At 51.1% G+C, this 14,466-nt stretch overlaps 2 protein-coding genes across 2 annotated transcripts in view; both read left to right on the top strand.

The window, feature by feature from the left end:
• The window catches only part of LOC142243699 (uncharacterized), a 272,143-nt gene that overhangs the window by 1,162 nt on the left and 256,515 nt on the right, over positions 1–14,466 (top strand). Inside the window, exon 2 of the mRNA XM_075315868.1 lies at positions 13,881–13,986. Coding sequence (XP_075171983.1) covers positions 13,929–13,986 — 58 coding nt within the window. The 5' untranslated portion in view covers positions 13,881–13,928. The remainder of the gene's footprint in view (positions 1–13,880; positions 13,987–14,466) is intronic.
• Positions 1–14,466, top strand: part of LOC142243695 (uncharacterized) — a 541,000-nt gene that overhangs the window by 515,189 nt on the left and 11,345 nt on the right. The gene's annotated exons all lie outside the window — the stretch shown is intronic.

Raw genomic sequence — 14,466 nt, 5'->3', positions numbered from 1 at the left:
CTCCTCCGCTGCTCCTCTGTCCGCCCCCCTCCGCGGCTCCTGTCTCCCGGCGGTCGCTGGTTGCAGCAGATTAGGCGCATCCCTCCTGGGATTATTGTTGGGTGAATTGTGAGATTTTCCGATTTCCTCACGAATAATGAATCTATTGCGCGTCACTGAGAGAATGTTCTGGAGGAGGATGGAGGCCGGTCTGGGAGGACTGTACAAATGCTGCAATGGATGGAAAGTGCTGGGAGTGACTGTGGACGGCGGGAGGAAGGGGCCGGGACACATCTGACCCCGGAGGCTTCTGGGAACAGTGATGTTACATTACACCACTATGAGCCGCGCTCCCGCCTATGTCTGACGACCAGCGCAGGTGAAGCGGAACGCTGTCACCTGCAGTCCCCGGCTGTCTGCTTTATCTTGGCTGGTTATCAAAGATAGAGGCTCCCCACAATACCAGCACAGATAAAGCTGGGGACGTCCATAGTTGTTGGCCCCTCCCAGCCTAAAAATAGCAGCAGGATCGAAAACTGACAGCGCGATCTGAAGTACTCCAGGGGTCGCGCAGTTCTCTGCTGTGATATATATAACTCTGCCACCGCTACAAGGCAATCTGAGTCAGGTTAGCATTAGAATTGGAGTGTCTAATGGATGCAACAATTCTGGACGGCTGTGGGCTGCTATTTTTTTAGACTGAGGGGCCAATAATAATGGGCCTCCCCAGCCTGAGAATTCCAGCCCACAGCTGTCTGCTTTACCTGTGCTGGTTATCACAAATCTGCATCGGGTGCCATGAGTTCTTGACAAAAGCTTAAACTAAGAAATGTCTCAATTATCTGTGTGAATGAAGTCACAGTATTCACTGACTCCAGCTGCATCCAGTATATATATGCATTGGAGATCACAATTAGAGAACAACACCCCATTCCGATCGCTTTGTCGTCCTATATGATTACCATATTTTTTGCTTTATAAGATGCACTTTTGTTCACCCAAATTTTGGGGGAAAGTAGGGGGTGCGTCTTATAATCCGAATATACGGGGGGTGTTTATACTATATATACTGCAGGGGCCAGGGGAGGTGGGGGCAGCTCTGGAGCGGTGCTGGGGGCTGGTGAAAGCTGCGGGCGGCAGCGTTAGATCTCGTGCTCCCGCTCATATAATATGCACTGCCACTGTCCATCACCGTGGTGCTGAAACCGCACTGCAGTGACGGGCTGGGGGAGCGGTGCATATTCTATGAGCCCGCGCCCCCCTTTGATGGAACATGCTCCCCCTGTGTTAGATATGGCCCTCATGCTGCTGCCCATAGTAAAATAAAACACTATACTTACCTCCTCTAGTGTGTCTGACTCGCCCACCCCAGGGCTATGGGACACCCGGTGCCGGGCCGGACTAGTCCGGTGGTAGTCAGTGGTGGCTGGGCCCGCTCCGTGGCCCTGGTGGGTGTCAGTAGAATATGTGGCTTGATGAATAAAGGTTGTGTTCGTGACGCCACCTGTGGTATGCGGCTATTAAGCCGCCGCTGCTGTGTGAGGCCTCCGGGGTGATGATATGGCAGCAATGGTGGTACTGCTCCCCACAGGTGGAGCAATGCCCGGGGCACAGTTGGTGCTTGTGAATGTCTATGCAGCTGAAATAACAGAGACCACTCCAAGGGTGCAGTTCAAGTTCTTTACTCACAATTCTTGTCGGGTCCCGTGGACCCTTGGACTGCTGGGACCACTGTCAGGGACCTCCACCGTTTCTGAGTGATTCTGAGAGTAAAAGCCGGTACCCTTCTCTTTAGTGTCTCTTTCTTCTGCTGTCTTCCTTAGCCTTGCCTTTGATAGGATAAACCTGACTTGGCCTCCACTACAGCCTCCAGGCTGGGGGGTCACCTGTCGGCTGATTACCCCTTTTCTGGAAGTTCTGCTATGGGTTCTGGCCCGGGGAGTCTACAACGTTTCCTGGGCCTCGGTTTTTACTGTTTGGAGATGATCTTTGCACTCCTCTAGTCTCTAGGGACCGTCCCCTGTCGCAGCTTGATCCCTCCACCGATGTTATTGTGGAACAGGCCACCGCAGCTCTAAACTGCCCTGGACAGCTCTACAGACTACCCGTGGCCCTGCGACGCCTTCTGTTCTCTACGTGGTGTCACCTGGACCCTCCGAGTCCCAGGATCTTCACCAGGAAGCGTCTCTCTGTTTCTCTGCTCCTGTCTGACTTGGAGCTTTCTTTTCTTTCTCTTCTCCTCCTTGCCTGCCTCCGGCAGGCCTCCTCCTCCTTCACCACTCTCCCTCTAACTTCGACTGACTAAACTTGACCTTCCTCCCTGTGTCTGCTCTCAGATGGCTCCTCCCACCTCCCCAGTTGCCCTGTTCTACCCTATAGGAGCAGGGATGGGTCTTACGACCCCTCCCAGCATGCAGCATGGGAGGGTTGCCTGCCACTTTCCCTGGTCCCAGTGTGTTCCTAGCAATGGGTGTAGTGTGGATTTACCAGGGGACCGGAGTTCACTCTCTTCCTCTCCCAGAATGGGGCATCACACCGCTGGATGGGGTGCAATGACCTGTGGCGACGGAAGCCTCAGGGGCGCCACACTCACCCACAGCAAATCCCAGCACGTCCTCGGGCTGAAAAACAACAAAAACATGTGGAAGAACTGCAAAACATTTTTGTTATGAATAACATAAAACAATAAAACATTTCTTCCCTTTATGGGAGGCACAATGATTCGAACGTTACGAACTTCTTATAAAGAAAACTCTATGTGTGCACTTCCAGTTCATTGCACGGTTCGGGCACATCCCCCATAATTCTGGTAGGGGGCACAACGGGTGCAACTATATACATTTCCTGGCTACAACAAGTCCAGTAGCCTGGCAGTTCGTTCAGCTTCATTTTAAACGCAAGGCACATAAACAACATACCAGCCACTAAGTCCAGTGGCCAGGTAAGACATGACACAAAAACATTCACCGGGGACCACATTCCAGTTCCGTGGCCCGGTACATATAAACATGGGGGTGACATCTTCGAAAAGCATGAGGGGCAGTACAGCAGGAAAGGGTGTCATCTTCGAAAAGAACATTAGGGCAGAACACAAGGGACATCTTCAAAAAGAATGAGGGGCAGACAGGGGCTATATACAGTTCAGCATCTCTTCATCCTTACTCACGAGGGTAGATGCGGGGGTCCCACTCCGGCATTGCTCCTGGCAGCAGGTATGCCGACGAGATTATCGTCTGGGTCCCCTGGGCGCTGGTCCCTGACCTTCTGCGATGTTCTGCAGCCTGGATTGGAGTGGGGCTGCTTGCAGGCACTATACGGCGTTGCTGCAGAGGGCTGCTCGTCTGCAGGGGGCTGTTACTGTGGTCTTTGGGGCCCTGCTTTGGCCGTGCTCCTTGCATCACACAAGCCATGGAGATTCGGGTCTGTGTTTCTTGCGTTGCTGTTGCAGGCCCGCTGCTCAGTTCTGCAGCTTGCGCCTGCCTTGAGGTAGTGCTGCTGCTAGGGGAGATGCTGCGCGCTTGCATCATGCGGCGCCACTCTGGTTCTTCTGGGGCCGCTTCTTCCCTTAGGATACGCACATGCAGCGCATACCATCCACGGCTCCCCATCAGCCGTGTGTACTCCACAACATCACCCGGTTTAGCATCTCTCCCTGGGTGGCCTCTGGGCAGGTGCTCCTCAATGTCGCGTCGGGCCACAAATACGTCCTTGCCCAGACCGGGCTCCCTGATGAAGCCCCAGCCGCCATTTTGACGGAAGTCAACTACTAGGCCCCGTCTCACTGGGCCCTCGGATCCCTTCAGGGCCTTCCTGACCTGTTCCTTGGAGGCCAGATTAGCGGCTTCTTTGGCCTTCCGTTTCTCCTCCCGGACCTCCCGCTCCCTCTGGTACTCTACCACCAGTCTCCGGCAAGTCAGCTCGTTTGCTAGGGGAGTCTCCTTGGGGCGCATTGGCTGCTGAAGTCCCCCACTTTCAATGGGCGCTGCGTCCCAGTTCACTCCCGGGGATGTCATTCCCAGGAGGCTCACAGGGGGACTTGGTAGGGGGCCCGCTAGCTGTTCGGGGTCCACCCCACCCCAGGCGCCGTCTGCGGGGGTCTCCGGCAGGCCTCCGGTATCCCACCGGGCGTCAGCGGGGCTGGCGGGGAAGGCCAGTGGGTCGGTGAAGGGGTTAGGCGATGGCGTTTGGCGGGGCCATGGGTCCGGACGGGTCGGGGGTTCATTTTGCTCACCCTGCTGCTGCTCCGCGGCATCCATCCACCGACCCAGGCCCTCCGGCACCAGCGGTGTTTCTCTCTGCCGGTCCGCCTCTACTTCCATGTTGCTCAGCCTCAGAGCCAAGGTTCGCATCTCCTCCCGGAGCAGGTCCAGCTCAGGATCCATTCTTCCGGTCCCTGGTGCAACTTGCTGCAGCTTCTCCGCCATGCTGCCGACCTGGGGAATGCTGACTGGAACACTGCTCGGGTGCTCGACCACGCCACTCGGCTGCACCCTTTCCCTTCTTGGAGGCGGGGCCGGAGGCTGCACTAGTATCTGGCGCCCAGCCCATCACGACCGGCATCGCTCCGCTTGCGATAAGCTACATTTTCTTTATCTGCTGGTCTGGCATTTAAACTTTCTGCCAGCCGGCCAGCTTATCTAGTCGCCATTTCTTCTTCCTCTGCCTTCCATGGCGGGCACTGCTTCGCGCTCTTTTCTTGGACAAGGGGGCGGGGCTTCTCTTCGCGCCCTTTCTTCTTGCACGCCCCCCTTCTTCCCGCGCTCAGTGTCTTCAATGGTGGCAGTTTCTCACAGTAAAACACAATTCTTCAGGCGCACAGTACCCGGTGTGACCGGGCACAAAATCCTGTTCGTGACGCCAAAATTGACTCGCCCACCCCAGGGCTATGGGACACCCGGTGCCGGGCCGGACTAGTCCGGTGGTAGTCAGTGGTGGCTGGGCCCGCTCCGTGGCCCTGGTGGGTGTCAGTAGAATATGTGGCTTGATGAATAAAGTTTCTGTTCGTGACGCCACCTGTGGTATGCGGCTATTAAGCCGCCGCTGCTGTGTGAGGCCTCCGGGGTGATGTTATGGCAGCGATGGTGGTACTGCTCCCCACAGGTGGAGCAATGCCCGGGGCACAGTTGGTGCTTGTGAATGTCTATGCAGCTGAAATAACAGAGACCACTCCAAGGGTGCAGTTCAAGTTCTTTACTCACAATTCTTGTCGGGTCCCGTGGACCCTTGGACTGCTGGAACCACTGTCAGGGACCTCCGCCGTTTCTGGGTGATTCTGAGAGTGAAAGCCGGTGCCCTTCTCTTAGTGTCTCTATCTTCTGCTGTCTTCCTTAGCCTTGCCTTTGGTAGGATAAACCTGGCTTGGCCTCCACTACAGCCTCCAGGCTGGGGGGTCACCTGTCGGCTGATTACCCCTTTTCTGGAAGTTCTGCTATGGGTTCTGGCCCGGGGAGTCTACAACGTTTCCTGGGCCTCGGTTTTTACTGTTTGGAGATGATCTTTGCACTCCTCTAGTCTCTAGGGACCGTCCCCTGTCGCAGCTTGATCCCTCCACCGATGTTATTGTGGAACAGGCCACCGCAGCTCTAAACTGCCCTGGACAGCTCTACAGACTACCCGTGGCCCTGCGACGCCTTCTGTTCTCTACGTGGTGTCACCTGGACCCTCCGAGTCCCAGGATCTTCACCAGGAAGCGTCTCTCTGTTTCTCTGCTCCTGTCTGACTTGGAGCTTTCTTTTCTTTCTCTTCTCCTCCTTGCCTGCCTCCGGCAGGCCTCCTCCTCCTTCACCACTCTCCCTCTAACTTCGACTGACTAAACTTGACCTTCCTCCCTGTGTCTGCTCTCAGATGGCTCCTCCCACCTCCCCAGTTGCCCTGTTCTACCCTATAGGAGCAGGGATGGGTCTTACGACCCCTCCCAGCATGCAGCATGGGAGGGTTGCCTGCCACTTTCCCTGGTCCCAGTGTGTTCCTAGCAATGGGTGTAGTGTGGATTTACCAGGGGACCGGAGTTCACTCTCTTCCTCTCCCAGAATGGGGCATCACACCGCTGGATGGGGTGCAATGACCTGTGGCGACGGAAGCCTCAGGGGCGCCACATGTCTCCTCCCAGTGTCTCCCCGATCTCTCTGCTGCCGCTGCGATCAGGCACACAGATGATATCACTCTGCTGTGCCGATCACATGACCGGCACCGAGAACCAGGGAGTGCAGGAACTCTGCTGCACGGAGGGAGACACGGGAGGACTGCGCTGGAGAAGGTAAGGAAAGAGTGTTTTATTTTACTATGGGCAGCAGCATGGGGGCCATATCTAACACAGGGGGAACGTGTGCCATCCATAGGGGGCCATGGGCAGCACAGGGGGAATGTGTGCCATCCATAGGGGAACATGGGCAGCACAGGGGGACGTGTGCCATAAATAGGGGACGTGTGCCAGCAATAGGGGACATGTGTCATCACTGGGGGACCTGTGCCAGCACAAGGGGGCTATATTCAATATAAGGGGGCCGTATCCAGATTAAGGGGGCTAATTTTAGAATGGGGGGCTATTAGGGACATATACCCTATATGATTTTTTAGACGGACACTGGCATTATAAGACGGACTCCATTTAACATTAAAAAAAAATAAATTCTCTTTTCCTTCACCAGATTTGGGGGTGCGTCTTATAATCAGGTGCGTCTTATAAAGTGAAAAATACGGTTTATCCCAACATGAGGAAGCTCAGGATTTTCCGCTTATTTCATAAATTTAATTTTTTTCAAAAGAACATAATGTAAGTTAGATACAGTCATATGAAAGTTTGTGCACCCCCATTAATGGTAACCTTTTTTCTTCATAACAATTTGTTTTTTTGCAACAACTATTTCAGTTTCATATATCTAATAACTGATGGACTGAGTAATATTTCTGCATTGAAATGAGGTTTATAACTGTGACTTTAGGTCTGTGACTTTTCCCCTTCTGGGCTGTGACTTTTCTCTTCTGGGCTGTGACTTTTCCCTTCTGGGCTGTGACTTTTCCCTTCTGGGCTGTGACTTTTCTCTTCTGGGCTGTGACTTTTCCCTTCTGGGCTGTGGCTTTTCTCTTCTGGGCTGTGTCTTTTTCCCTTCTGGGCTGTGACTTTTCCCCTTCTGGGCTGTGACTTTTCCCCTTCTGGGCTGTGACTTTTTCCCTTCTGGGCTGTGACTTTTTCCCTTCTGGGCTGTGACTTTTCTCTTCTGGGCTGTGACTTTTTCCCTTCTGGGCTGTGACTTTTCCCTTCTGGGCTGTGACTTTTTCCCTTCTGGGCTGTGGCTTTTCCCTTCTGGGCTGTGACTTTTCCCTTCTGGGCTGTGGCTTTTCTCTTCTGGGCTGTGACTTTTCCCCTTCTGGGCTGTGACTTTTCCCCTTCTGGGCTGTGACTTTTCCCTTCTGGGCTGTGACTTTTTCCCTTCTGGGCTGTGACTTTTTCCCTTCTGGGCTGTGACTTTTTCCCTTCTGGGCTGTGACTTTTCCCCTTCTGGGCTGTGTCTTTCCCCTTCTGGGCTGTGTCTTTCCCCTTCTGATCTGTGACTTTCCCTTCTGGGCTGTGACTTTTTCCCTTCTGGGCTGTGACTTTTTCCCTTCTGGGCTGTGTCTTTCCCCTTCTGGGCTGTGACTTTTTCCCTTCTGGGCTGTGACTTTTTCCCTTGTGGGCTGTGACTTTTTCCCTTGTGGGCTGTGACTTTTTCCCTTGTGGGCTGTGACTTTTTCCCTTCTGGGCTGTGACTTTTTCCCTTCTGGGCTGTGTCTTTCCCCTTCTGGGCTGTGACTTTTTCCCTTCTGGGCTGTGACTTTTTCCCTTCTGGGCTGTGACTTTTCCCTTCTGGGCTGTGTCTTTCCCCTTCTGGGCTGTGACTTTTTCCCTTCTGGGCTGTGACTTTCCCTTCTGATCTGTGACTTTCCCTTCTGGGCTGTGACTTTTTCCCTTCTGGGCTGTGACTTTTTCCCTTCTGGGCTGTGTCTTTTTCCCTTCTGGGCTGTGACTTTTTCCCTTCTGGGCTGTGACTTTTTCCCTTCTGGGCTGTGACTTTTTCCCTTCTGGGCTGTGTCTTTTTCCCTTCTGGGCTGTGTCTTTTTCCCTTCTGGGCTGTGACTTTTTCCCTTCTGGGCTGTGACTTTTTCCCTTCTGGGCTGTGACTTTTTCCCTTCTGGGCTGTGTCTTTTTCCCTTCTGGGCTGTGACTTTTTCCCTTCTGGGCTGTGACTTTTCCCCTTCTGGGCTGTGACTTTTTCCCTTGTGGGCTGTGACTTTTTCCCTTGTGGGCTGTGTCTTTCCCCTTCTGGGCTGTGACTTTTCCCTTCTGGGCTGTGACTTTTTCCCTTCTGGGCTGTGTCTTTCCCCTTCTGGGCTGTGACTTTTTCCCTTCTGGGCTGTGACTTTTTCCCTTCTGGGCTGTGACTTTTCCCCTTCTGGGCTGTGTCTTTCCCCTTCTGGGCTGTGACTTTTTCCCTTCTGGGCTGTGACTTTTTCCCTTCTGGGCTGTGACTTTTTCCCTTGTGGGCTGTGACTTTTTCCCTTGTGGGCTGTGACTTTTTCCCTTGTGGGCTGTGACTTTTTCCCTTGTGGGCTGTGACTTTTTCCCTTGTGGGCTGTGACTTTTTCCCTTGTGGGCTGTGACTTTTTCCCTTGTGGGCTGTGACTTTTTCCCTTGTGGGCTGTGACTTTTTCCCTTGTGGGCTGTGACTTTTTCCCTTGTGGGCTGTGACTTTTTCCCTTGTGGGCTGTGACTTTTTCCCTTGTGGGCTGTGACTTTTTCCCTTGTGGGCTGTGACTTTTTCCCTTGTGGGCTGTGACTTTTTCCCTTGTGGGCTGTGACTTTTTCCCTTGTGGGCTGTGACTTTTTCCCTTGTGGGCTGTGACTTCTTCCCTTCTGGGCTGTGACTTTTTCCCTTCTGGGCTGTGACTTTTGGGTCATTCCATGTCAAGTGGACCAGTTTTACAAATCGTCCCCACTCGACGTTCTCCGATTTTGCTGAAAATTTATAAGGATGTACATGTTTGTTTGAAAAGAGGTTCTGTAAATTTTTAGGGCCAGATTTCATACATTGGGCAGTGTTGACCTTTCACTGGAGGGTCCCCGAGCCTGCGGCTTCAGCTAAGAGGATTTTGCAAACTTTGGCACATAGCCATTAGAGTTCTATACTGGCTATGATGCTGAAATTTGGCATACTAGCTCAACTTTTGCTGCTAAACACGATAAAACTATTACCGGCTATGACAAGACAATATTTTGGCCGCAACTTTGTGTCAAAGTAGCTTGTAAAACGCCTCGCATAAAATTTATGCCAAACTTTGCCCATATATAACTCAAGACCAAAACCCAATAGGAACTGGTGCTTTACCCTGTACACCAAACATCTACATGACTTTGCATTGCTGCAATATCACGGTCAAAGCATATGTATTTGTGGAAATATTCACACCCACATATGATGAAAAACTTAAAAAAAACAAATTTTACCTATTTTAGGTCAAATTTCTCAAAAAGGGTCCTCCTAAATTCTATTCATTCTGATATCATTAGAAAGAGCACATTTTTCTCTACAAGGATCATTGGGGTTTTTTTTGAGTCTCTCCATTTAAGAAAAGAAAAATGCCCTGAACATGGTGTTATTTATTAATACGCAATGAATGGTGACTGCACTATTCAAACCCTTGCGTTGGTCCATGGTGGTTCTACCACAACCAATTCCCTAAGAATTGCTCTTATAATCCTATTAAGAATTGTAATAATGCTGTCTTTCGAGAATTGGCAGCCCCATCGCCTAGGAGCCATGGCCGATAGCCGTGCAAGGCAAGTCGCGGGCGGTCTCTTTATCGCGGGTTCCGGGGCCTGAGGGTGGGGGTCTTTGCCTAGGATCCCAAGCCTAATATTGGGGATCTTTTATTGGTTCCCAAGCCATAATGTTCAGTCTAAGTAAGTGGTCTGGAATTGTTGCTGAATTTGCTGTTTTGTCGGCCCATTGCTGCTGCAGCTGGTGCTGGAATTATTGCAATGATCGACTGCTCGGGAATCCAGCCTGTAGCATTCCTCACAGGCCAGTGACAGAAGCTGCTCCATGAGGATGCAGAAAATGTATTAATGCATCATGGTCGTCGACTGAAATTTCAGAAATATTTCCAATCCACCAGTTCCCATGGTAAATGCAGGCAATGTATTGCCCTGGCCGGAGGTTTGCAATTGGCACCAAAGGCATTTCTGATCTGACAGATCCATCTACACGGGCAATGAAAGATGAAGGCTCATTTCACACCCTTGAAATGCAAATCTTTTTGTCGTCAATTGGCACAAACTGGTGATTTTCTTTTGTTCCAGCAATTGTATGTCCATCTTTGAACCTTTCCTCTTGAACTACCCGTATTTCTTCAATTTTTTTCTTTTGGAACAAAAAAAGCTTGATTCCATGCAGTTGCTCATTGCAAAAGTTGAATAAATCCACCGGGGTCAGTATTTGGTTTTCAGTTGGGCGTTGAAGACTGGCACGAGCTGCCAACCTCTTTGCTGTCCCTCCAATCCCATCACAGGGCGACTTTCCATGACTGGTACCAAAAAAATTCCATTCAGCGCTGATATTGAAATCCGCATTGTGGTGGCACAAGTTGTACTGGGCTCAGATCCATCGCTGGAGTAGTGGATATGACCAATCCCATAGATACCGTATTTTTCGCTTTATAAGACGCACTTTTTTTCCCCCAAAATTGTGGGGAAAATAGGGGTGCGTCTTACAAAGTGACTGTAACTTACCGGGCAATAATGCGGCGGTGGAGTGAGTCACAGGAGGCTGGTGCGGCCGCCATGGATCCCCGGCAATCGGCTGCGGTGGCGGCAGCCATGGATCCCCCGGCAATCGGCTGCGGTCACCATAGCCGAAATTTTTATCTGCGCCTGCGCTGCCTCCAACGCGACTTCCGGAAATTGGCTGCGGAGGTGACGCAGGCGCAGATGGAGATCTTGGAGAAGCGAGATCTCCATCTGCGCATGCGCTGCCTTCCGTAGCCATTTTCCTGAAGTCCATCGCGTCGGAGGCTACGCAGGCGTAGATAGATATAGCTCTCGAAGATCGCGATCTGCGCATGCGCGGGCTCCATTTTAGATCTCCGCAGCAGACGGAGACTATCATAGGAAAGAGGAGAGAGAGAAGAACGATTCTCCCTCTCCTCGCTAGGGCTGGATGCTGATTGGTGGAGACAACTTCTGCAGAGCTGCCTCCACCAATCAGTGATCTGAGCCTGACAAATGTTATCAGTTGAACGAAGGGTCCTAATAGGTGAGCAAAAAACACTGAAGGGGAACACAACCCCCATCATCAGCCTTCAGAATACACTGTATCAATCGGTGTATTCAGAAGGATGATGGGGGCTGTAGTTCTTAATTGTAAACACTCCAGGGAGGGACTAATGTAGTGGCCAAAGTGTAAATGTGACTACCACCCCCCATCTTTCAGAATACAGCCATGTATGGTATACAGTACATGGGTGTATTCCTAAGGATGAGGGGGGTGGTAGTCCCAGATCCCCAAAAAAATGGAACATCATGCAGGTCCCCCATAATAGTGCGTCATCCACAGGTCCCCCATAATAGTGCGTCATCCACAGGTCCCCCATAATAGTGCGTCATCCACAGGTCCCCCATAATAGTGCGTCATCCACAGGTCCCCCATAATAGTGCGTCATCCACAGGTCCCCCATAATAGTGCGTCATCCACAGGTCCCCCATAATAGTGCGTCATCCACAGGTCCCCCATAATAGTGCGTCATCCACAGGTCCCCCATAATAGTGCGTCATCCACAGGTCCCCCATAATAGTGCGTCATCCACAGGTCCCCCATAATAGTGCGTCATCCACAGGTCCCCCATAATAGTGCGTCATCCACAGGTCCCCCATAATAGTGCGTCATCCACAGGTCCCCCATAATAGTGCGTCATCCACAGGTCCCCCATAATAGTGCGTCATCCACAGGTCCCCCATAATAGTGCGTCATCCACAGGTCCCCCATAATAGTGCGTCATCCACAGGTCCCCCATAGCAGTGTGTCATCCACAGATCCCCCACAGCAGTGTCATCCACAGGTCCCCAATAATAGTGCATCATCCTCAGGTCCCCCATAGCAGTGCGTCATCCCACAGGTCCCCCATAGCAGTGCGTCATCCACAGGTCCCCCATAGCAGTGCGTCATCCACAGGTCCCCCATAGCAGTGTCATCCACAGGTCCCCCATAGCAGTGCGCTATCCACAGATCACCCACAGCAGTGTCATCCACAGGTCCCCCATAATAGTGCATCATCCTCAGGTCCCCCATAACAGTGCGCCATCCACAGGTCCCCCATAGCACTGCATCATCCACAGGTCCCCCATAGCAGTGTTATCCACAGGTCCCCCACAGCACTGCATCATCCACAGATCCCCCCCATAACAGACCCTCCTGTTTAGTCTAAATTGTTAAAATAATGTTGTTTTTTTTAATCTTATTAAAATGTTTTAGCACACTATTTGGCTCAATTCTTTTTTTTTTTTTTTTTTAATTTTCCTCCTCTAAAACCTAGGTGCGTCTTATAAAGCGAAAAATACGGTGAGTCTTGAGAAGAAAGTGTGGACTGCAGCGGTGTCGTGTCGAGAGCAATCACTGATTAGTTATTATTAGTTATTATTATTAGTTAATAACTTTTCATAAATAAATAGGTTTATAGGTTGATTATAATAGACATTGCAACAACACAACTCTGTAACGTGATAAGAATCTGAAAATCACAAAATCCATGCATTCCGCGCAGAAATAACACCAGGTTCAGTGGCATTTTTCTTTTCTTAAACTGAGAGACTCCAAAAAAACCCAATGATCCTTGTAGAGAACAATGTGCTCTTTCTAATGATATCAGAATTAATATATTTTAGAGGGACCTTTTTTGAGAAATTTGACCTAAAAATAGGTAAAATTCGGGTTTTTTAAGTTTTTCATCATATGTGGGTGTGAATATTTCCACAAATACATATGCTGTGACCGTGATATTGCAGCAATGCACAGTCATGTAGATGTTTGTTGTACAGGGTAAAGCACCAGTTACTATTGGGTTTTGGTCTTGAGTTATATATGGGCAAAGTTTGGCATAAATTTTATGTGAGGCGTTTTACAAGCTACTTTGACACATAATTGCGGCCAAAATATTGTTTTGTCATAGCCGGCAATAATTTTATCGTGTTTAGCAGCAAAAGTTGAGCTAGTATGCCAAATTTCAGCATCATAGCCAGTATAGAACTCTAATGGCTATGTGCCAAAGTGTGCACAATCCTCTTAGCTGAAGCCGCAGGCTCGGGGGGGGCCTCCAGTGAAAGGTCAACACTGCCCAATGTATGAGATCTGGCCCTAAAAATTTACAGAACCTCTTTTCAAACAAACATGTACATCCTTATAAATTTTCAGCAAAATCGGAGAAGGTCGAGTGGGGACCACTGGTCCACTTGACATGGAATGACCCTTTTCCCTTCTGGGCTGTGACGGTCTCCTCCCCTTCTGGGCTGTGACGGTCTCCTCCCCTTCTGGGCTGTGACGGTCTCCTCCCCTTCTGGGCTGTGACGGTCTCCTCCCCTTCTGGGCTGTGACGGTCTCCTCCCCTTCTGGGCTGTGACGGTCTCCTCCCCTTCTGGGCTGTGACGGTCTCCTCCCCTTCTGGGCTGTGACGGTCTCCTCCCCTTCTGGGCTGTGACGGTCTCCTCCCCTTCTGGGCTGTGACGGTCTCCTCCCCTTCTGGGCTGTGACGGTCTCCTCCCCTTCTGGGCTGTGACGGTCTCCTCCCCTTCTGGGCTGTGACGGTCTCCTCCCCTTCTGGGCTGTGACGGTCTCCTCCCCTTCTGGGCTGTGACTTTTCCATTATTTCTTTCACAGCTCTGAAATCCGGGTAAAGAGCTGAAGACTCTTAATACTGCAGATATAATGGAGGAGGAAAGTGATGTTGGTGGTGGTGATCGGTGCACAGAGGAGGATCCTGCAGGTAACCGCTCCGGTGAGGAGTCACCACTATATAAAGCAGAGAAGAGTCACGTTCTCCTTGTTCTCTGGACCGGACAGTTCTGGGCCGGAGGTTTCATGTTTTGTGTTTTCTCGGTTTCTTCAGCCGTAGATTCCCCCATTCAGATAAATACAGATGATATCTGGTGATAATGTGATAGCGCTATATGTGATAACACCGCTGTGCTCCTATAATATGGAGGTAAGATACAGCGGGAACATGGAGGGAAATAGGATTATGTGCCCGGGGCCGATATCTGCATCATCTGCGGTCACTGCTGATGGGGGAGGATTTGTAGAATTTTGGAGTATGGGGCCTTTCACAAAACCGCACCTCACAGCCCCGCCCTGATGTCTCTAATGTGTCAAGGTCACATAATATGGCCTCGTCACTTCCGCCAACATGTGACGTTCCGCACCCCAGGGGTACGTAAGGTCAGCTTGGCACAGTGTTATGCTGACA

This window comes from Anomaloglossus baeobatrachus, chromosome 6, assembly GCF_048569485.1.
Source record: "Anomaloglossus baeobatrachus isolate aAnoBae1 chromosome 6, aAnoBae1.hap1, whole genome shotgun sequence".
NCBI lineage: Eukaryota > Metazoa > Chordata > Amphibia > Anura > Aromobatidae > Anomaloglossus > Anomaloglossus baeobatrachus.
This window is presented reverse-complemented; position numbering and strand designations above follow the sequence as displayed.